This window comes from Centruroides vittatus, unplaced genomic scaffold, assembly GCF_030686945.1.
Source record: "Centruroides vittatus isolate TY-2023 unplaced genomic scaffold, ASM3068694v2 contig_1695, whole genome shotgun sequence".
NCBI lineage: Eukaryota > Metazoa > Arthropoda > Arachnida > Scorpiones > Buthidae > Centruroides > Centruroides vittatus.
In genome coordinates, this window is record NW_027121028.1 from 349,049 (window position 1) to 374,531 (window position 25,483).

Here is a 25,483-nt window from a genome sequence, read left to right on the forward strand (position 1 = left end):
AGAATTAACTTTCTTAATAGTATTTTAAATGTCTTAACTCTTTATTAGAAAACTAGGTGCTTACACAATGCTATACAATTAATAATACAATGCATTACTGCCGAGTTTTCTGTTTGATATGTTTGTTTACAATACTAAAGAATATGACAATATACAGTTGATCTTACAGAAATGAATAACAACATTGCTATGAGATCAATGCTTGGTTTCAAAATAACAAGTTTTGCGAATCCATTTTTAGGTACCATAAATAATTTTACATTCTTTTAAATATATTAAGTAACTTGCACAATTACTCACATTTGTATTTGATTAGGATAAACTACTCAAAAAACAAACAATAATGCTTTATATTTTGATTTAGAACTATTCCTCCTAGATTGTCAGATTTACACATACTGTATTGGTTTGGGATAAAATAAAGAGGTGGGGGTCATATCTCAAAACACTTCCAAGTTATGTAAATATTTTTACCGGTAGAAGCTGTACTTTGCCAAACAGAACCTCAATAACTGCTACCCTCAAAATTAAACTTCTTGCCTCTACTATAACAAATAATGTAAAAGTTATCTTTTAAATAAAATCTCCACAGCAGATGGGATCATTATATACTTTTCTTTGCTTACTTTTCGCCGGGAAAGTTACGCAATTCGATCTTGGATTTTTTATAACTCGGTTTGAATCTTGCGTTTACAAAAATATTTGCTTCAAATATTGCTAGGAACTTTCTTCTGAACGTAACTTATAGTGTAAAAACTGTTGTAAAGTGTATTTTGTGTAATTAGGAAACTTTTATTCACACTTAACTCTAGTAACAACATATGCAAAGTATGCAATTTAATTACTTTGTAATACGTAAAAATAATACCTGTGAGAATGAGCGTCACTTTATTTAATTAGTCGCTTAATATTATATTATATTAGTCGATTACAATATTATAATATACAGAATTTCGGTTTTAATATATATATATATATTGTATTGTAGGTTAATGTTACCCTAGGATCCAAAATGGCTGCCGGGGAAATTTTCCCTACTTCGGAGACTGCGACGGGGAAATAATTTTCCCCTGCATTCAAGATGGCCATGGTACCGGCCGCCATCTTGAATTTCTCTGCAGTCTCCGCGGATTTTTTAACCGAAATAAACAATAAAAAACAACAAAAAGAGGAGTTTTTAACTCACTTTTCGATTGTTCAATATTCTAAGTATGATCTCCTGTTTGGGGGTCGACGAAATTTTTCGAATGGTTGACTGTTCTATGTTCGACCGCTACTCCTTCTATGTCGTCAATGTGCATATATCCTTTCCATTAGTCCGTTATTATCGTACTGCCGGAATTCACGTATTTACAAACGATTCAATTCACAGTGTTTTCTGATCTGTCGTTCACCTGACATATGAAGCATTTCTTATCTTCATCGCAATGAATGCAAACGGACTCGGTCGGCTGTATGCTTAATTTTACAGCAAAATTCGATGCGTTATCGATACGGGGAGGCAAACCAAGCTCCGAAAAGTCGTCTTCCATCAACTTGTAGAAATCACGGGAAGTGCATCTCGACCAAAATTCGTCGTTGCAACTCAAATCGGCAAAACTAGTCATTATCGAACAATTGGCAATAAACTAAACGCGGGGAGGTAAGGAGAGGAAAAAAACACGGTCTTTCCTTAATTTCTGATTACTTGGTTCTCTAACTTTTAGGATTAAATTGTAATAAAAGAATTAACAATACTTACTAATACTGGAGGAATTAATAATAATAATTATTCACCGATAGCAATTTGTGTGCAAATGAAATATCGTTACAAAAAAAAACACAGCAATTAATCCAATACGCAATTCGTCGCAACACAGCAGTAAACGATTCCAACAGGAAACTAGTCGATTTGCATAAAATTGCCCAGAAATGAACAGAATTCACGTCGCAGATCATGCATTTGCATATTCGTTCGTAACACCCCTACGAATTTCTCGCCGATTTTACTCTCGCACGACGTCACGAAAAGGCTCCCTCTACCGTCGCAAATTTACACACTACCGTCTCCGTTTCGAGGTTACAGGATACTCGGCAACGTCGAACGCAGGGTAGAAATCGAACGGGGAAAAAATCCCCACGTCGTCGACGTCTCGACTCTAGGGAAAAATTTTTTCTCCGTCGCAGTCTCCAAAGTAGGGAAAAATTTCCCCGGCCGCCATTTTGGATCCTAAGGTAACATTAACCGTATTGTATATTTTGAATAAATTTGTATATACAGTCGAGTCCGCATAAGTCGACACCATCGGTTAAGTAGTCAGTTTTCTGTGGTCCCGGCCGACTTACATAGGCATTAATGTTAAAAAACTCCAGTTATACGCGACACCGTTTAACTCGTCACCACTGGATAACTCGACATACTTTTGCCGTCCCACACTCCGATAAGTCGTCACCCCCTCTTGAAAAAATGAATTCACTCAGCACGTGTGGTGCGAATTCATTTTTTTCAGGAGGGGGAGTCGATTTACTTATTAATATATAATTAATATATTTAATAATATAATAATATATTAATATATATATACATATTAATAAAAATGCCTTAACATTTTATGTATTTTTATGTATAAAATAATAACAGATAAACAAAAAGTAAATATACAAATCTACATCAACGTCACACCAGATTCCAATTTTGCATTTTCTCACGCCAGAGGCATTAAGAACCCTTAGACGTTACTTGCCAACGATTGACAATTGCGAATATGATGTTTTCGAGGCGTTGGTGATCGTTGAAAAAGAAAGTCGAGACAGTTAAGTGCTCGAAACAAACAACACTAAACGAATTTTTCAGTTTTTCATTTACAGAGTAATTGTAAATGGAGGACACAATGTATTGTAAGCCTATACTACTGTATTTTATTAATTGTAGTTTTGTGATTTTTTTCCAACTTCGCTTTAGTCGTCACATGGGATAACTGGACACATTTCCACTTTCCCTTGGGGTGTCGACTTATGCGGAGTCGACTGTATAAATTTAATTTAGCTAGTAACTGATAACTTACTTTTGTAAAAGGTTGGCAAGGTACTCATAGGAATGATATTTTGACGTTTCATACAAATCTTCCTGTTTTGAATACCGTTTTCTTCCTTTTGTTAGTAAACGAAAAAGCCAACTGGAAGAAATAATAGCAAATTAAGGTGGTTATATGATAAGGTTATTTTTAAATAACTTGATCTATTTTTAATTCTCAAATGATAGCGAGAGAATCACCCCCCTAAACCCCTAATTACTTCAAAATTTAAGTTAAATATGTTATCTTTTAATTCATTTATTCCACTTGCAATTTACGTTAAATTCTGAGAGTAGTTCAGGCGGAAACTCACTGAAAACGGATGTCAAGAAAACTTTCGTTTTCTCCCTCTTAACGTCAAATTCCTTATTTTAAGATTTAGAAAGGTCCTAAATTGAACACATCTGTATGTTAAATGATAATTTAAACTAAATGTTGTACTCAAATAACTTAGAGAAGACCAGAAACCTTTCAATTATTTGATTTTGTAAAAAGGAGAAATTTTACCCCCTTTCCGTTACAGAGGAAATCGGCTTCCTATTTACAGGACGTTTATCGCAGATTTTATCATTAAAAATCATGACTTCATCTAGAGATTTACCCCTTTGTTACACCCCTTCATACCCAGTCGTGTGATGAAAATGTAATGTTTCGATTGGTCACAACTCGAAAATATTACTATACTTCACGCCAAAATCGAGGAGTTAGCCAACAGTCTCTCAGACAAGGAGTACGTATTATCAGGCTTCTCTAAGAGTTCACCGAAAGCTTTCATCGCAAGAGGAAGTAAATTAGGAGTTCTCCATAAGTTTTTGCCTATATTCTAAGTAGAAGATCAAAAACTTATAAATTTGTTCCTATCAGAAGAAATCTATGAACTCTGAATAGAAGACATTCCAGACAGAATCTGCATCAATTGTTAAGGTAGTATGAACTACAGTTGTTAAGGTAGTACAGTAGTGAACCAAAAATCGGAATCAATTGGGGTCTGGGGTTGGGGTTGGTCTGGGGTCAATCAATTGTTCAGATTAGGGATTTGTTCCGATTACAGTTTATGTACGAAAAAATATATTAACCTGTCCGATGTTCAAATTTTTCTCCGTTGCGTGTCGCTTCGTGTTGAATTTTTCTCCGTTGCGTGTCGCTTCGCGTTGAATTTTCGTCGATTTTAAGCCTAACGAAAATTTTTATAATAATCATCGAGGCTATCGTATCGTTAAAAATTATTTCTGCATTTTGTACAAACAAAATAAATATATTGAAAAATATAAAAACATGAAAATTATACTTTAGAAGTAAATTTAGTATCAAAAACGTTCGATTCAGCACGACACAGTCCGACTGTAAATTGTGCCGATTACCGGCGATTCCGATTACCAGGGTGCCGATTTACGAGTCTCTACTGTATTTATGTAAGCTCTCTCTCGTGTGTTAGATATTAGATTTAAGATAAACTTATTGTAATCCATTTATTTGTATTTTCCATTTTTTTTAATCGATTTAATTAAACTTTTGTTATTGTTAAAAACGGAGTATTCTTTGACTCAACTACCGCCTTCCACCTTTCCAACTTACTCGCGATCCCTCCCACTCGTTATTCCGCGAGATGTTCAATAGCGCGTTAACCCGCTAAAAAGGATTGGTTAACTGGTGCCAGGAAACACAACTTCCAGGAGATCTTTACAGACTTGTATATCACTATTCTTTGGAAGCCATCGAATATGACAACCGAGAGCTTGTTTTAAAACAAGTTTACCGATTAAGTGAGAGGTGAATCATAAAGTTATTCCCTATCCCCGGTTGCGATCTCACAATATTATAAACACATTTTTCCTTTTCTTCTGAAGTTTATTTTGGAGAATGACAAATTAATTACTGTGATGTGATACAATACAATGAGATTGAAATTATGCAACGGATCACGAGGAAAAAGGCCATAATTACTGCGCTATTGCGAAGTATCGTTTAAAAATATAAAATGGAGTATTGGTAAATATTGGTCACTTTCAAAATATTCTACACGTATCTGTTTTGGAAGTGTCTATCAAACATCAGAAAAACAAAAAGACATACTTAAAAAGTACATTTGATACAATATTGTAAATACTTACATAATATATTAAAGTTATTTATTATATTTTCATTATATTATTTATATTACTATAAATTATTATTATTATTATTGCTTTTAAGTAAGTTATTTTCACAAAATAAAACGTAATAACATCAGTGGAAAATGTATTTCATCGATATAGTTTACAAAAAGTTGACGTATAGACAACACAAGTGATGCTTGCTCGCTTTCTCTACTTTGTTATATATAACCGTTCGCTGTGGAAAAATTATTAAGAGTTCGTTAATTGTTCGTAACTATATGCACGTGTTAAGTTCTATTCATTTAGATATTTAATGATTTGAAAAACGTATAATTTATCCGATAATAACGTTTAATTACTATACTAATATACGATTATCAGAAGAAGGTCAAACAGCAATCGTACACGTGTTGTTTATATTAAAAAACTGGTCGCTCGGTTGCTGAACTTTTTCCTGGCATTCTGTATGTCATTTCGTCACTTACATTTACTTTTTCAGATTGATGCGCGAGATAAAATGTTGTAGGGTTCGTATCTCCTAAACTTTATGGTTCGGATATTTCTGAAAAGTTCTAGAAAATTTTACCTTTAATATCCAAACCTCCTTGAAAAATTTATACATTTTTTGACAAGAGTACAGCAGTTATTAAGAGGAAAAGATAAATACCTTCATATGTAATAACACACATATTCATAAATACAGTATAAATCCACGGCTTTATTATTATTATTATTTTTTTTTTGGTAGTTTAAAAGTTTAAAAGTTTTAGTAGTTTAAATTAAATTATATTTGTTATTGTTATAATTTGATTCATCTCTGACTCAAATTCGTCGGCAGCTTCCAAACTTACCCATCGTCCCTCTCACTCGTTATTCCGCGAGATAGATTTAAATACGCGTGGTTATCCGCGTATAATAAAACTGATAACCTGGTGTCAGGAGAAACGTCATCCACGGGTTTTTGCGAACTTCTGATAAATAAGTATAATAACTCTACGAAGCCATTCTGTACTTAGAAAAACTGTTAAGAGCAGGGTCCTGTAAGTGGTACGGTGAATAATTTCATATTCCTATACCCCGGCGGCGCTCACACCTACGTGAAATCAAATAATAAAAATAATACTAATGTTATAATGGTTTTATGACTATTAAACAAAAACTTAGGTAGTTTGCATGTTACTGTATTTTCTAATTGATTCTGATCAGCAGAAAATTTTGTAAGTTAAAAAAGTATATATTTTGAAAACTTAAAAATAAGAAAATGCCTATAAATTTTAATTTATTTCAGTTTCTAATCTGTGTGACAAAAATAACAATGAAAACTCTGTGTGAAAGGAGAGGTAGAAGAAAAATAATGTTATTATAATGGTGAGTAATATTACGTTTAATGGAAAATATGCTGTGGGTTATTTCATGATCATTTTTTATTTCACTTTAATAATTAATTTTTAAAATTTTTCGGAAATAGTACATATTTTTTTAGTAACTTTTACATCACACAAAAAACGATAGAACAAATACGCTACAGCTATATATTTTCGGTGGTGAAGATATTATTAAGTATATTAAGTGGGAGTTTTTAAAATGCTATTCTAGGGTTATTAATAATTTTCAACAACTTCATATGTTGAATGTGCAGCAAAATATTAAGGTATTACATTCACTTGTAATCGTGTCAACAATGTTCTGTTGTTCAGCAAAATTTCAATCATCGTCTTTTTAGCTAGACCATCACATAGGACATCCGCAATATCTTTGTTTCAACAATGACTAACCGTAAATTTAACAAGGTTTTCTTATCAATGTTACAGTAAAAAACTGTAAATTTGAGATTTCAGCTATTTAACTTCTCACATGAAACGAATGCTCGTAGACATGCTTCTAAGAAGAAAGTTTTAAAAGATAAATAATAATCCAGGACTTACAAGAAATAATTTGTATAGTAAGTATCCATTTACTTATAATTTTGTATTTAATATAATTTGCCGATCATAAAATTTATCTCTGGCAATATTATAAAGTTCTTTCGTTGAAGTCTTGCCTGTGTTATTTACCAAATTATAAAAAGTGCCATTTACATCCTTTAGTAACGCATACGGCGAATCAAATTCTTGAATAACTCCTGAATGTAATACCTAAAAATTTTAAAAATTTAAATGAAACTCGTATTTATTTATATTAGTTTACGACATAAAACTCACCATAACTCTGTCTGAGTCGATAATAGTGTGTAATCTATGTGCTATTGTTAATACTGTACAAGATTTGAAATTCTCCTGAATAATTTTCTGAATACAGGTATCAGTCCTGCAAGAAATTTAAATACGTTAGTAAGTTAATATATGTATTTTAAATTATTAAATATTGTTTTCATTCCACGTAATCATATGTTTAAATATTAACCCATAAACTGTCAGAATACATTTGTATTTATTAATTTTAAGCTCGCTTATTATTTTTAAAATTTTTGCATATTATGGCGCGTTAAACATTGTCAATAATCAATACGTAGCCTATTTGTGACAGGACCGAAAATTCTTTATCAGAAGCTGTAATATCTGGAATAATTGTGTTTATGACGTCTTGATTTTTAACTATGCCCAGCAGCTTCGATACTGGATTATTGTGCAAATTGAGCAAGGATACAAACGAATACGAAGCATGCACTATGAAGTTTTTTCGTAAACTGATTATCACAACCAAACGAATTGCCGAATATAGGGCAATAAGCTTGATGCCGTTATTAAAGCAGCCGAGATACACAAATCAAGAAAACTATACAGGAAAAGAAGTACTGTAACGCATCTCGTAAACGAACTAGAAATCTTCCAGGCTACGGTTGAAAAAACGCATAACATCAGTCTTCTCTTAAATGCATTAAAGACGACTCTGCCCACATTAATTGACTCGAAAAGGGCATTTTGAATATGTGACTTCTCGTGACTAAACCAAGAATTAGATCGGGTGATGAGAGTATCGAACATCTTTACTTTTTAAAATCTTATTATAAAAACTTACAATAATATTTTATTTTTTTCTTTAAATTTTCAACTCAAGTCAAACGCATTTTTTCCAACAAACTTTTTCTATTTTTGAAAATTTCTACGTGATTCAAAAGTAATTTTTTATATATATGTTACACAGCATCATTAGTATTATTATTTTGAAGGTTGCAGTACGTATTAAGTTAGTTAATAATGAAGAATAATTATAAAATAAATCTTAAAATGAAATGATATGTCTAAAAAATGATTAATTATATCAAGAGATTTCTTGGGATCCCGGAAAACAGTTCGTTTTTTCCCGGAATCCCGGGACAAGTAAAAGACAGGGAAATAAAAAACTCTAATACAGATGTGAGATTCTGAAAGGGGTTTTCATATTTTAATAGAAAATACTTTAAAATTTAATGAAATTTTTCGATTTTTATAAAGGTTAAAATCAGCAAGGAGAACAAGGAGAAATGTTCCCTGTGTTGAAAGCTAGTTCCCGAGAGAGATCTTTATCTCCCATGACTAAGTAGCTGAATAACCAAAAGACTCGTCGTGACATCTCGTCAGATGGTCTAAAAGACTTAATCTCCATTGGAAGAGAACTGAAGTATAAATAGGTGATAGGCGCTAAACTCCGCGCGCAATGCACACGTCATCATACAGTAGTCTCGTACTTTAAATTTGTGCCATGTCTCCCCGAGTACTAACTTCTGCCCAAAGAACATAGGGGCAATTTCTCGCCTTTAGAACAAACCTCGATCAATGAGTCAACAAAATATTAGTGAGTCAAGATATTAGTAAAGTAATATAATATATTTTGTAAATTTTCTCTCTGTTAGGAATAGAATCGATATAATTATGTTAGATATAACGTCTATGTATTCTCATTTGTAGTTGAACTCATTCGATTAAATTTTTAGTTGTTATTGTTAATGTGTCTATTGGTAAACTTCCTTAAACCAACGGACTTCCTATCACTCACTTACCTACGAACCTCCCCGCTCATGAAATTATTAGCCGTCCTTTTAGTGATATTAAATTTGTAGATCGTGAGTTAAAACGCGATTAGAAATAATTGTTTAACTGGTGTCAGAATCCTGACTAGACTAGGATTTTACGATCTTTAGTCTTAACTTTTATATAACCATTGTAAGACTCAGTGGGCGGGATTTACCATCCCTTAGCCGTTAAATCGTTCGATCATTTAACCATATCGAACCCGGTTCCTTACACAGATATATTTTAAAAATGGAAATTAGTAAATGAAATTGTTAGAATGAAAAGCGCTCTTGTTATAAGTGTGTTACATTAAAAAAAGCCAGAAAGACTCAACTCATTGTCACATCAGGAAATGGAGGAAATACGTATCAGTTTGTTCTTATATGAACCACTAAATATAAAATAATTCATAAATAAGAACAAGTTTAAATATACCTATATTCAAAAGAAAAAAGAAAAACACAATCGAAAAGCACAGAGAACATAACAAGCGCTAAACATAAGTAACAATCTCGCAGCTATATTCAACACCAGCTTAGTCGTACAGACCTCCGGATATTTTTTATGAAATTCTTTTCAGGATAAGATCAATTTCTTTGAAACTTCTATTTGCATTGTTGAACAAGCGCAATGACAGCAGAGTGTTCGGTTCGCAGTGTAAATTTATTTTCTTTAATGTTTTTTACAATACGTTTCTTTTCCTATGACGTTTATGCACTAAACTAGTGTATGTTCGATAAACAAAAAACGCAATTATTTTTATTCTGTATATAAATATGAACTGAAAATTTATCACGTTTAACATAACATAATTAAAACTGTTTATAAAATTATTGTTAAACATGAATTCATACGTAATACACGCTAAAATATTTAGCACAGAAATGTTTAGCAGATAAAATATATTCTACTTAAAACTGTTAATATTTAAAACTCTAAACTCACAAAACTCCTGTTATTTATTTTGGAATATATCTAATTTTCCGATATAAATGATAAATATATAATACGCGAGAACAGCGAAACAAACAAATAATATTAATTAATTAAATACAGAAGGGACAAATATTATATATTTACACAATAGTTTATATGGTTTCTTTTATACGTAAAAGCACAAAACACAGCAATCTTACATTTTATCGATGTTGGATGTCGCTTCGTCCATGACAAGAATTTTATTCTGACAAAGGATTGTTCTGGCAAGACAAATTAACTGTCTTTCTCCTACGCTGAAATTTCGCCCTCCTTCTGTTAAATGCGTATCTATTCCTCCGGGCAAATTCTTTATAACATCTTTCATCTGTACCTTAAACATTTTATTCAACATGTGATTAATAGAATTAGACAATCAATTTATACAGTGGAGTGCTGTTTATACACTTTTCAAGGAATTATACCTGACAGTCATGTAATGAAAACCGTGTGGTTAATCTAGTCACATAAATTTCGATTACATAATATTGAAAAAACCAATAGCTGGACCAAAGAACCATAAATTCAAGGTTTTTACCAAAAAATTTCGTTTTAATATTCAGTATTGGTGTAGACACGATTCAACTCCCTAGCAATAAACTTTAAAATTATTTTTAAATTTTCATGACTGAAATGCCACCGAAAATGAATAGTATTGTGTTATTGATAACGCTTTTACCTTCCAGGCTGTTACAACGGAACACGGGAAAGTATTGTAGTTATCTGAAATGTTTAATTTCTTGATAATATTCTGGACGTTTTAACGCGACTTGGGTTACATTTCTCATGTTATACTTTTGTAATTGTGTGACATTTTACCCTCCCAGTTACTGGAATCGTAATGTTTTGACAACTCTGAAGTGAAAAAATCCAAAAAAATTCTTGTCCGAAATATGTGTATATGTGTGTGTGTTTGTGTCTGTGTTTGCGTCTATTTCGTTTATAATCTCAAGATAGAGAAAAATAAAGAAACGAAATTTCGCTCGGTAACTTGTGTATAAGGGTCTTTGAGGATTTTAAATCTTGGTGGTAAAATTTCGAGAGAATAGGGACATACAGGAGAGTCACATATCTCGAGAGAAGAGTATTGAACATTTCACTCCTTATCGGCATTTACAATTCCTCATATAACTCATCCCTATTCTTAAAGTTAAGCTTTAACCATTGCATAATAATCAATAATATTACATTTTTAATAACAAAATCTCATAAAAGATGACTCCACACACAATTTCCTTTATTATTATTAATATAAAATGTATACGAGTATTTCCAATGAAATGTGTTAACAGCCGGGAAAGTTATGTAACTCAGCTGGGTATTGTTAGTTTGTATTCATTCGTATCGCAAATATATAAAGTTTATATTCAAACTTTTAAGAACGGTCCGTCGTAATTTCATCATTATCATTCTTAACACTGGGCTCATTGCCCGTTGGTGTCTGATGCCTTTTCCACTATTTCCTTCCATTTCTCTCTATCCATTGCCAATTTTGCCTCAAATTAATGTATTTTGTTAATTCAAACATCATTTTTATCAATTTCTTCACAGTTAGATAATATCTTACGTAGACTTTGTATTTAATATGATAGCTCCATAATATAATAACAAGTAATCTCCCTCTGTGAAATGTAAATATTGTTTCGTTAATTCAATTAATATTACACGATTCAGTTTTGACTTATAAAGAGAATAATAGAACCTTGACATTGATACATTAGTTTTAATAGATTGAATGATATTTTGTATGACAATTTTCGTAATGAGTTTAATGTCTATAAATTGAAATTTTATCATAGGAAAGAATGGGCTAGTCTTGGAAATAATATAAAATCACAAATAAATGAAAACGACGTTTACAACAGATACGTATAAGCAGTTCTCTACTGTAATAAAAACAAAATCAAAAAAAGCTATGGATTTAAAATATTTGTTTATTTCTTACCTCTTCAATCGCTTGCCATAACATTTCTTCTGAATATTCATTGAAAGGGTCGATGTTTCTACGAAGAGGACCAGTAAATAACACCGGATCCTATAAACAACACACAAGCTGTATTTATTGTGTTCAATTTTTAATTCGTTAAAAATAAAATAATAACTTTCATTCAAAGAAAAATATTCCAGAAGATATTTTAATAATCAATGTGAATAACAGGCTGATAGAAAAATCATGTGAGCAGTGGAAATTATTCAGACTTGCATGTACAGGATCAGACTGCAGCCTGATTATCGAACTACCGGACATTCGGGGTTATCGGGTACCGATTTGATAATATTGTATTGTATATTTAATTTCACAATTATTGAAAAGTTATTAGTACATTTGTCTCTATTTTATTTCAGGCTTTCTGCTAATAAGAATTGATTATTTTTGTAAAATTTGTATCAAATAAACATTCTTTCTTATCACATAGAAAACTAATGTAAACAGAGAACTAAAATACATTTTATATTATAACAATTTGCCGTGATAAAGGCCTATAGGATTTATAAGTAAGTATCACGAAATGCAGAATATACACAATTACAACTACTGTAGTTTATCTTTGTTATATGTGACGAAATTATTGTTCTTGTAATATCGCCTGTATTAATAAATAAATAATACGCACGTGAAGTAAAATGGAAAATTAATATATAAATACACAATGCATTAATAAATACGTATAAAAATTGAAATGACCACAATTGAAAATAGTCTTTCACCATGTTTTTTTGGTTAAAGTCAATATAAAATACAATATCTGATATACGGAATTATAAAGAATGTTAGTAATTGTGATATAACCAACATATTATGAAAGAACTTATGAGCCTATATAACAGAAAGTGACAATATTTAGCAATAACCCACGAGAAAAGATAACCAGGGGCAATAATAGTTGACATCATTATTTATTATGATAATATATTTATGGTATATCTTTTATTTTATATATTTTTCTGTTAAGATTGTATGGCGTATCTTCAACGCGAGTGAAATTGTTTTAAAAACAATATATATAAATAAGTATACAAATTTTCATTAGAACAAGGAAATGGAAGTAGAATTGTAACTCAATTCTCATACTAAACGTAGAAATTTTCAATTAATCAAGCCACGGGTTTTGGAATAGGTGAGTTGTCTCCACACTTTGTGTTTTCGTGCTTGGTTTGTATCGTTAACCTCGTGTTTATCAATTGCGAAAATTTTTTTCAAGAAGTTAGTGTTTGATTCTGCAGTGTTGACATCTTGACAAACTCTTACGCGTTTTTCAGTTTTCGTTTAAAGATTCAACACATCTTACCTTGTTAACACGCGTTAACAAGTGAGGATGTGTTGAATTTTTACCGGCGTTCATTTATGATATTATTTGGTATTGACAGTCTCTTGCAAGAACAGAGGAAATTAAATCTAAAAGTTTTTTGTAATTAAGAAACCCAGAGCAAATTGAAACAAAATTCTATTACTTGTTTGGATTGATCAGAATTTACGTATTGTCTTCACAGAAGCGCCAAAACAGTTAAAAATCCGTGGACAACCCAAGCAACAGTCACCGTAGTCATGTTTCAACAGGCAGTACTTTTTTTGTATTATTTTCTGTCAAATTCTAATCCAAACATGGTGGCTACAAGGCAATATGTTGTAACAACCCGTTTACAAGGAAATTATATTATTGCCTTACATCAAGATTGTTCAACAATATATTCTGGTAAATAAAATATATTACATATGCAACCAAACCGAACGATGACACAGCAGGTTTTAAGTTTAGTGAAAATAACGATGTTTTCATACAAGCAGAATTTATAGCAATAAGAATACAAAAATTAAATAATTTTACGAACTAAAAAAGAATCACTTTAAACCTATTGTAATTTACTTGAGGAATAATTGAGATTTTACTGCGTAGATCCCGAAGACCAATATTTTTAGTGTCGATTCCATCGATGGTTATCGTCCCCGTTGGCTCTGTCATACGGAATAAAGTAGCAATTATAGAACTCTTTCCCGCTCCTGTTCGTCCAACAACTCCTATCTACATCCCAACATAAAATTACAACATTGCTCAAAAGAATTACAAGGAATAAATGTTTTAATTAACTCACCTTTTCTCCTGGCTTAATAAGAAAGGATAAATTATTTAAAACAGTACTTCTGTCATTCGAATATTTCAAAGAAACATTTTTAAATTCAATTTCTCCTTTCTGAGGCCAATTGGCAGGAGGTTGTTCGTCAGGAGAAGATTCGTAAGCTGCTTCCGATTTTAACTCGCTATAATTCAGTATACGTGCAACGGAATTCATCTGAAAAATAGTGAAATAATCTTTAACTAACAATTATTCGTAATACGCTCTGAGACTTTTATTCCGTTAAACTCTAAGGCATAATATTGGCAAGTTAAATTTAAAAGGATCATTTGGTCTGTCTTCGAATTGTCTTTATTTCCAACTACAGGCATACCTCGGGTTACGTCGTTTCGAGTTAAATCGTTCTCGATTATACGTCGTTTGTCAAAAAAATGGAGGAATAAAAATCAAGTATTAGTCATTTTATTCGACCTTACCTCTGTCTGTCACAAATATTGAAGTCGTAATATTTCTAGAAAAGCGTTAAAAGCGCACAAAGTTATGTTACTGTACAATGAATAAGAATAAAAGTATATAAAATCATATTAAAATACTCAGAATCAGAATCAGCTGTTGATGCTGACGTCGGCGATGTAAATAAACAAATTGAATGTAAACATTGTTAAATGCAACATAAATTAGTTTTCTCCACTATCACAAAATAATTTTAATAACTGTATTTGTTATTTAACCATAATGTCTTAGAGCAAACCACATTCACAAATAGAGTCCGCGATGTACTGTAAACATCGCCAAATTGTAAACATGTACTGTACATGTATTCATAAATTTAGTACTTTCCGTACTGTATTAAAAACTAAAATTTATTTGTTTGTAAACTTAAAATAGATTCTTATTAACCATATATTATTTAAAATGCACTTATAAATAAAATACAGAACTGGAAATGGTTATTTGTAGTTTAGCTTAGTGACGAGTCAATTCCGCAACCAATCGCCTCTCCTGGAATCAATTGCCGACGTAAGGCGAGGTATACCTGTACTCGTGTTTTTTTCTTTATTTCAAGTTTAGTTTCCTATATTTTTTCATTTCTATAAACATTCATTCTGAAAGAAATACTTCTACTTTAAACGTATTGTAATTTTATTTCTTTTTATCTATATTAAGTATTACGCGATAAACCAATTCGTATAACATAATTATACACGAAAAATGTTAGCAAATTAAAATTTACATGCCAATATACAAAAATATCACTGACTGTTAGAAACACGTAAATGGTATTCTAATGTATGTTATCATTAATTCTCAATGAAAACTGAATAACTAATACTAATCTATGTTACGTCATATAAAAATTAAAATTATAAAAATATTAAATTATTTATTTGTGTTAATTATTAAGAAATAAAATATTAATATAAAACTTACTTGATACTCCGTCTCAGATAAATTAAAAGTACACCATTGAATATACAAAAATAACATTAATTCATAATTTATTATAAGGCCAATCGTGCTTCCTGCATCGACTAAACATAAGAAACAGTTAAAATTCACATATATCACGTAATATAGAAATTTACTTCAATACTTTCACTTACTCGAAGGCATTGTGATACAGAAAACTACAATCGTGACAATAATATTCAGAAAACATATAATTTGACTGTAAGTGCAATTCCACCGATTCAATGCCACGTAAATGAACCACGTTGCAGTGTGCTTATCCTGGTATTCGTTAAATGTTGATTTGAATTTATTTTCGACATTAAATGCTCTGATTGTTGTAAGCCCGTAAAGGGATACACTCAGATGAGAAAATACTGGACTCCTCGCTGTTAAAACAAAGTAATTATAGAATATATCTGAAATCACTTTCCGCGGGAATATATTTAATAGTTCAACACAACATCGAAAGTTTCCCTATTCAGAGCATTTTATTCAAGTTCTTGCAGACAGACGTTACATTTTTCGCCAACTTTATTTGTTACGTTTTTAATAACAGATTAAAATATCGTTTTAATGATAATCTTCGTTATCTATTTCGTTCTGTTTCGTGATTTCTTCTGTGAATTGCCTATTAGAATAAGTTTTTGAACTAATTTTTTTCGCATAATCTTTATTCGCAATGTTTGCATATTCTGATACAAGTTTTTGTGTCAATCCGCTTATTATTTAAGGCAACAAAGTGCTCTGAATTCAGAAACTTTGAGATGGCCACACAGTATTTAATATACTTACATTTTCCTTCCAGATATTTTATGCTTTTCAATACATGGCAATAGATCGTCCACATATGGTAAAATGACATTAAAAGTATGAACTTTACTATGAGTAGATAAGGGCAAATAATTCCTTCGATAACAAATATTCCGAATACTATACTAAATGACTGAAAAATATAATAAATTGATATATACAGGAACTGAATTTTCTATTTATATTATACATTATAAATGATCAGTTATTTTTACAAATAAATCAAAGTTGATCTAACGAGACAGATTTCTATGTAAGAATTAGACGTGTAATTTGTTTTGTGCAAATAAAAAAGAACACGTGCTGATTAATCAGAATACAACAAAATATTGATTCTCAGTAAAGTTATTAATATAACAAAATTAAATTTGGAACACATGGTATTCTATAAAATTACTAAGAAAATTTACAAAGTGATATGCCAATGTTTGACGATTTGTAATAATTAATTCCTGATTTCAAATGGTGATAATTGCATACATTGTTCTTTTGGAAAAATTAAAAATTCTGTTTCGTAAACAACAATTTACAAACTTTTGTATTAAATTCTAATGTTTTTGCAAAACGAGTACTAATTTTGCGTAACTGTAATCAAATTTAATTATATTATCTAGTTTGTAGAAATATACTATTTCATTTACAGCATAATCATGTGTTTTCATATTTTAAAACTCAGTTTTAGTATTTGAGAATATCAGTTATTTATTTAAACTTACTCTGACAGCGTCTTGAAAAACCAGTGGTAACACGTCATCCATTCCGCTTGTATCTCTTGAAAATCGATTTAGGATTTTGCCTGAAAAATACAAAGATTTTAAATATAAACTTAATTAAACTTATTTACTTAATTGTTATTACGAACAAAAATAGATTTGAATTTAAAAGCACGGAGCCAAATGGCTGATACTGTTTCAGATTTATGAAACAGCTGTTGAAGTGTGACGTAATGATCAGTCGACCATATTAGGAATTTTATGGACAAAATTCTCCAAATAACTCAAGCCGAATATCTATACACCGAATTACTATTTTTCTTGTGAAAAATACGATAAAGAACCTCTTAGCGCTGTGTGGCATAAAGGAGAAGAAGTGTCAAACAAAAATGACTTGAGATAACAGACATGTTACAGTCAAACCTGTTTTTATGCGGTGGATAGAAACCGCATAAAAAATCGCACGAAACTTCACGAGTGGCTATAAAAAATAGTTTTCGCAGCACAATTAAAAATATATTTTTTTGTGCGGTCAATAGGGATTGCATAAAAAAGTCTCACATAGAAAATAACTCATAACCGTACGAAATAGAATTTATTCAGAACAGATGTCAGTACTTGACTGCATCGTCTGGTCTATCGTCTGTTTTACATATTTTTGTCCAGGTGGTGTTTTGTTGACTTAAAAAGTAAATTATTTCATTTTTCGCATATTCATGCAATAATATTACTATAATAAGTTTATTTAGCTATAATAAGTCAACGTGAGACATGACAAATCGCTCGAGACTAGTCGCAAACTATACCGCACAAATAAAAAATCGCACAAAAAAGACCGCATAAAAACAGGTTTGACTGTACTTTTATAAATGTATACAGTAGACTCCCGTATAACGCGATTTCCTACAACGTGGAACGTATCCCCCGCGTTATACGAGAGTCTACTGTATTTATTATTATTTCTGTAATCATATATATGTGTAAATATTTATTTGTTTCTTGCAAGTGATGTGAGTATATATGCAAAGACAGATAGTAATCTATCGTTGTACATTGATCAATCAAAGGAATGCTTAATCACCAGTGTGTGTAAATTATATCAACGTTGTTAATATGCATACAACATTAATAAGAGGAAAGCGTACGAAGTCGGGTTCTAATTGTGCTGTTTATTCTGTCAAGTGCCAGGCTTCTTACTATTGTAATGTACTGTACTGTACAATACTGTATTCATATGCCAGTCCAAGTGTGATTATGACATTGAGTCATAAAAGCATATAAAGGATTAATCCGCTCTCAACTAGACCAAAGAAATGCAGACTACCAAAATGCCAAATTTTCTGAAATTTAAGTTGAAATTTAAGAAACGTAAAGTACAACAGATATTTTAAGTCTCCTGCCCTAAGCTTTCATAGATAGTTATGAACGTTTTATTAGACATTCATACGTTAATCGAAGCTGAATCATATGTAATCCTGTCCTAAAATGTAGAGAAAATTCGAAACTTTAAGTTAACTTTCCCAAAAAACTTAGGTTAAAATCATGTTCCTGCTACAAGGTATTCAATTTAAAATAGGAATAGGATATTACATACTGTAACAAATTTGTATTATTGGAAAATTGCATATATATAATTTGTAAATTTCACTAAACAATTATTAACCTAGACTTGATAAACACTAATGTTGTGTGTCTTTGAAGAAAAAACACACAACATTAGTGTTTATCAAGTCTAAATTATAGAACAAGACACGGTTTTATAAAACAAATCAATTATTAACCTAATAATTCAATTAATAATTATATTTTTTTACTTACCAATGGGATTGTTATTCAGAAAAGAAATTGGAGTACGTATAATACAACGAAACATATTGTTGTGGAGTTTTATAGAGGCAGCAACAAAGAGTTCGTATAATAATGAGGCAGATGACATTGCCGTTAATAATATTACTGATACGAATCCAAAATAAATGTAAAAGTTAAATTTATGAGTTTGATAAAAGTTTTCATCTTTGGTGTTGTTAATAGTCACTATTTTTGAGGTAAAGTTTTCTGATTTTCCTACATTTTGAATATATCTTCTTTCGTCTTGTAAGCTAAAATTTATTATGAAATAAATTATTTTTAAATCAACAAATCCACTTTATAATTAAATTAAAATAGATGTAAAAATACTATGATTCGGTGGATAATTACTATAAATTAGTAATTGATATATTCAAGTGTGTAACTGGTTGCAATGTGCGACACCAGCTTATCAGTTAAAATTTATGGTTTTGCTCGATGCTAAAATGTACCTGAAGACATATTATGTGTTGGTCAATATGGACGTTTTTGTGTAATAGGACTTGTTATCCCCCCGCAAAAAGTGAATCACACAAGTTTTAGGTAAAACACCTTTAATGTGACGTAATTCTGTATGCCTACATTTCAGCATTTCGGACTAAGCTTCACCCCAGCAGATGTTATATTTTCTAATTACAATTTAAAATAAGAAATGAAAAACTAAAGACAAAATTGCCTAAATATGATTTTACGTTTTTCATCTACCTTGAGAATTAGAGTTGGCTGTTTCATTGGTTAATTAACTGCAACCTTTAGCATAATAAAAGCAACATGGCGACCGTCGATGTAATTCACTAGAAACATACAAAAACATGATACAGAATGGAATAGATCTATGTCAATGAAGTAAGGAAACAATGCCATTTTATTGTAAATTATGCAAGAGATGATCGAGTTGGAAATTAGGTACCGCATTGGTGCACTGACATTTCAGCATCAGCAATTAAGGATGGTGAAGCACTGCTGTAAGCTTTCTGCAACGTCGCCAATCAACATTTTGTCATACACTTCAAATGCTATGAAATTCTGGCAGAGCGTCTAAAATTAAAAATTCATGAATTACGTTTGGTATATAATTAAGCAGATCGTGAGAAAAAATACCCATGCTACGGCATAACCTGGAAGCAACGTGCAGGGTCTCTGTCTGCTCACTGTGAGAAATGGTTCAAGGCTATCGTATAACAAGCAAATATGACAATTGCAATTACATACAAGAAAGAACCAATGTCTTGAGTATAGAACGAGTATGTTAAATGTTGTAAAAACGACAGGATGAGATAAGACATAATGGATGTGATAAAAATGAGAAACAAATCAGCTTTCTTATACAGGAAAGAAAGTGGAGGGAAAGCATAGCTGAAAAGATTGCAGTGGCTTACTTAAACGTCACGCGAATTTGTCTCATCGCGATCAAATTGACACAGAACTCGACAGACGAGCGATCCTTGCAATTGTTAGAAACAAGAAAAGGCGATCTCTGTATCTAACGGATCCGGAGAGATGAACTCCGTACTTGCATCATTGCAAGAAGTAATTCTTGTACCTATATATGTGAATAGAGCATTTGGCAGCACGTGAAGACTTAAATATGGCACCTTTTTAGACAAGCTTTTTATTAGTATGTTACAAATGTAAAAATTATTTTTAAAAAAATACATTGGTTATAATATTATGTATATTATATTTCATACTTTTTCATTCTGGCATGTAACAGGTTTCAATTTTTGTATATTATAACGTAATATTAAGGCGCAAAAATTTCAATTTTTTTCGAAATCATAACGATTTTTAAAAATATTCTAAAAGTAATAAATAAGTAGTACACAAGACAGCAACAGATGAAATAGTAAATCAGAATTTACAGGCACTGTTGCCTGTAAATTCTGTTAAATTATCAGTTAAAGTGCATTCACTATTGTCTAAAATAAACGTACTTTAATGCCACTGTTGGCATTAAAGTACGTTTATTTTAGACAATAGTGAATGCACTTTAACTGATAATTTTGTAATGTTATGAATGACATTATTAATCTATGAATAAAAGTATGAAAATTAAATAATGAAAATATATTACCATATAATTAACCAATAATCACTGACACTGAAAACGATTTGTGATATAATTAACATAAATATTATAAGCATCTTGAAGAAGAAACCCGCTCCTGCATTGAAATAAGCTTTGTATGCAGATAATCCTACAACTCCAACTCGTTCATCTTCTTGTACTTTATTATATTTCGTTATCTACAGGAAATAATTTGCATATGCTATTTTAGTAAGAATAAAACAAATGAAAAGAAATATGTTCGTATTATTTATTAATAACAAGGATGCTTTGTATTCAGATCACATTTTCCCTTTAAATAATAAATAATCATAAACAATTTAACAACATTTCAAAGAAATTCTTACTTCATTTTCATCCCTAGTTTCTTGTATTTCATAAGACACGTTATGATAATTGTTTGCAATTTCTTTTTGAGTGTAACAGAAATTTCCAAACTCCATGTACTGTTCAGTTGTTTCCTGTTCTGATAAATTTGTTGTATATTTTTCTAAGTTTCCGGCTTCATAATAACTGCCAATTAATTCACAATTTCCCTAAAATAAAAGAATATATATTTATATACGTTAACAATTTTCGAATTCTACATAATAAAAAAGATGGATACTGGAGCAAAACACTATAGTACACGTGGAAAAATAAAACATATATTAAAACAAACAAAATTTTTTGGCGTCTACAGACTGCCTAATATGAATATAGTAATATTTGATGAACTGTCATTGTAAAGAGAATTGTAACAGATTATTACACACTATTAATTATGTGTAATTCATAATTGGAACGGTTGTAGTGACTATTTTTGTTGTTTTTTACACTTACTAGTATATTTTAGTATATTCGCAATATTTGTAAGAATTTCACACATATAAACCTAATAATTAAAGAGGTAGACAGGTTCGATGAATTTAAACGATTAATGATAGAGCACATTGACCGCCAGCCATTTTCCTTTAGACTATTTAGATTCTATGCCTGCAAACAAAAAAAAAAAAGAGTAAGATGTTCAGACATATCCTGCTGACTTCAGGCATTAGCGATGAAAATAGAAATCATGCCGGAACCTGGCGCAAATGACGCGGAAGCTGCTGTCATTCAAAGAGTCCAAAGTAAAGAATTGGATGAACGGCTAAAGGCGCAATTTTAAATGGGGTCGATATATGCATCAGACAACGAACAATGAGCCGCGAGCCTACAACTTTTGATAAGCCCTTAAAAGCCACTATTAGCAAGGAAACAATCGATGTCCTTGAAATCAGCTGATTGTAAAGTTTCGCAGGATGTTCCAAACAACGTTCGAGGGGGAATAGATTTTCCACATGTCTGAACTAGTTACTGTAAATACTCGAATGTATTTAGTTATTTTCTAATAATTTTTATACCAGTTTCTTATTATTTATTGCATTATATGCTACACATAATCTCACTAACCTAACATTGTTTTTTTGTGCTTTACAGGAAAAACACCCACGAATTATTAAAGAAAATTAATAATACACCATTTTATGAAATACATTTCTAAAAAATTTAAGCATAAAACTTTATTTTCTTTACTACATATTATTTAGCAACAGACTGTCTTTCACATAAAAAAATTGTTACAGATCACGTGCACGGTGTACAGAGCTATATGTCCTTGAGATCAGCTGTTTGTTAAAGTCGGTGAGATATTCTCATGTAAGTCTCAGAGGAAAAAAGGTTTTTAGACAGATAATCATTAGTTACCGTTAACACTCAAATACGTCACGAAATTATCGGTCATTTGTAATGTTTCTATAGGAGGGAAACCAAGAAAATGGTTTAAAAAAAAAAAAAAAAACACTTCTATTGGATGGCTAATTTTAAAATTTGCTGAGGTCATAAAAATCATCCAATAGAATACAAAATAAGCTTTTCCTAAGTAATATAGTGCATAGAACGTTTTCGAGAGAGATTATTGATTGTTGCCCAATCAAACAAACTTTTCACCTTTTATCCATTAAAAACAACGCAAAATTTATCGATCCACATGATAAAAATTTATCGCAGTGAACTTTGAAAGGTAACGAGAAGACACGAACAACGAACTGCACTGTATGAAATCTGGTGCAAACTGATGCATATGGGATAATCTGCAAATGCGCCTGTCCAATGTCATGTGACCAAAAGTTAAATTATTCCAGGATATACAGATTTGAAAAGATCTTCTATGAAATCCGATGAATTTAATAAATACACAATAACTAAATCTGTTGAATAAAGATTAATAATTTACCATTATAGTTATGCAAATTAGATATAAAAAAGTCACTGCGCAAAATCTTTTTCCAACCATATATCATGGGAGAACTTACAATGTCTTCTGCCGTTGAAACTTTGCTGCTAAACACTAAAAATTTTATATAATTATTTTATTAATCTAGTCAAATTTAAATAATATAAAATGTCTGGATCAGTTTAATAAAGATTAGTAATCATTTGTTTTGAAACTGTGTTCTAATATATTTTCTCTAGAAGTGTTCAACACGAGATCGTGTTCAACCAATTCGACCGATAAATGCATGGGTAAAAGAAATAAAAGAAATATTAATCTATTGCCTCATAAATAGTTGTAATATTGATAAAAACAACACCAAAATTCTATACAAACAGAGAAACACATATAATAGAAAATTCAAAGATAGTCTAGCCAATACTCAACTCAAAACTTTGTATAAATAAAAAAGTAAGCATAAACATAAATAAAAACTGGTTAAATATATTATAAATTAAAACTTTTGAAAATATTTTCATCTAAAATACCACCAGAGGGCTTAAATTCGTTTCAACCTTTGTAATTATTCTATGTCATTATGTAAATTTTGACCGTTGCGAACAACCCAAACACCGCTTCGCAAGCGCACGTCTTGCCCAAATATACTCGGGCTAGAGACTAAACGTGTTATATATAAAGAATGTAATTGTAAAATCATATGAAAGCTATTACCACATAATTAGTTTATACTTAATTAACGCTAATATTTTTATTTTCAAGTAAGAAATATTAATCATCATAGTAGGCAGAGAATGGTACTAGATTAATGCATTATATGTATTAAATATTGTATTAGAGAAACTTCATAATTTTTTCTAAATCAATCACAATATTACTAAATTAAAGCGTTAAAATACACATAGGCAAACTTATTTTCTTACCCCGTTTAGCATTAAAACCTTAGTTGTAGAATTCAAAAACTGTGTTTGATGAGTAACTAAAATGCAAACTTTATCGTTCAAGTATTCCATTATACACCTGAAATAAAGGAAATATAAAATATATAAAGAAAAGACTATTTCTATTTAAATATCTACTTTTGAAACAAATGTCTGGCTACTGGAACATCAACGGCACTCAATGGATCATCGAGTAAAAAGATGTCTGCATCTAGATATAGCGCTCTGAAAAAGTGTATATAAATATAAGAAAAATAAATGTATTATAATACGCATTAATAGCGGTACTTATAAAAATATTTTGCTAAAATAAGACTAATTTTACCTTGCTAGATTAATCCTTGCCTTCTGCCCACCACTCATTATCACTCCTCTTTCTCCAACTAGTGTTGAATCTCCATTAGGAAATGAGCGTATATCCTGCCAATGACAAAAATACAGCATACTTTAATTATATTTTTAAAAAATATGTCAACAATTTTAAAATTCCAAATTATAATTTACGTATTAATTAAAATTGAAGAAAAAATTACCATTAATTTACTTCATGTTCATAAGATATCATTCACTTTCGATTTTTAAAGGAGTTTTATCCATTAACTAGATATAATTTCATGTATTAAAAGAACATTTTATACATTACACTAAGTAACATAAGACAAAAGATCAGATTGTCACCAAGGTGAATTCTGGAGCATGAAGTGAATAAAAGGTAAGTAAATGCGGTTTCTGAAACTAAAGAAAATTTGGGCTACAATTTTTATATATTATAGACTTATAAACCTTCGGTCTCATTTGTCTTTCTCTGTCTGTCTCTCTGTCCAACCTTCATCTTCTGAACAGTGTTAGACAGATGAAAGTCTTGACCAGATATAGAAAGCTTATAGCAGGAGTTTCTGAATAACTTTATAGATGAAAGTCACATTATTTCAATTAAAAAGTTTTCTCTTAAAAAGAGGTACATACATAAATGGTTAGTTCAATTTGGACAGAAAAAGTATTATTTACGCAGGCAAGACACTACTAAAGGTGTATTGTGGTGATGCCAATAAATAATTATCATAAAACTTATAGAAATTTAGAGATAATTTCTATATTATTAATCATGGACTATCTTCATATACGGTGCACTATTGATAACCACTCAGCAGTGAGCAACAAATATATTCATCAAGGCGATCATGTGGCAGTGGCGAACGACAAATATATT

The 25,483-nt window shown here is 30.7% G+C and overlaps 1 protein-coding gene across 1 annotated transcript in view; it reads right to left on the reverse strand.

Annotated features, from left to right (window-relative positions):
* Positions 1-7,038: 7,038 nt before the first annotated feature.
* LOC136969030 (ATP-binding cassette sub-family C member 4-like) overlaps positions 7,039-25,483 on the reverse strand; it is a 44,977-nt gene continuing 26,532 nt past the window's right edge. The window contains exons 8-23 of the mRNA XM_067263101.1: positions 24,599-24,693; positions 24,412-24,498; positions 24,256-24,352; positions 21,429-21,617; positions 21,088-21,260; positions 18,984-19,264; positions 17,169-17,248; positions 16,435-16,585; positions 15,795-16,028; positions 15,622-15,722; positions 14,209-14,406; positions 13,983-14,138; positions 12,062-12,151; positions 10,278-10,450; positions 7,351-7,456; positions 7,039-7,284 (exon numbers count right to left, since the gene is read on the reverse strand). Coding sequence (XP_067119202.1) covers positions 7,108-7,284; positions 7,351-7,456; positions 10,278-10,450; positions 12,062-12,151; positions 13,983-14,138; positions 14,209-14,406; positions 15,622-15,722; positions 15,795-16,028; positions 16,435-16,585; positions 17,169-17,248; positions 18,984-19,264; positions 21,088-21,260; positions 21,429-21,617; positions 24,256-24,352; positions 24,412-24,498; positions 24,599-24,693 — 2,388 coding nt within the window. The 3' untranslated portion in view covers positions 7,039-7,107. The remainder of the gene's footprint in view (positions 7,285-7,350; positions 7,457-10,277; positions 10,451-12,061; positions 12,152-13,982; positions 14,139-14,208; positions 14,407-15,621; positions 15,723-15,794; positions 16,029-16,434; positions 16,586-17,168; positions 17,249-18,983; positions 19,265-21,087; positions 21,261-21,428; positions 21,618-24,255; positions 24,353-24,411; positions 24,499-24,598; positions 24,694-25,483) is intronic.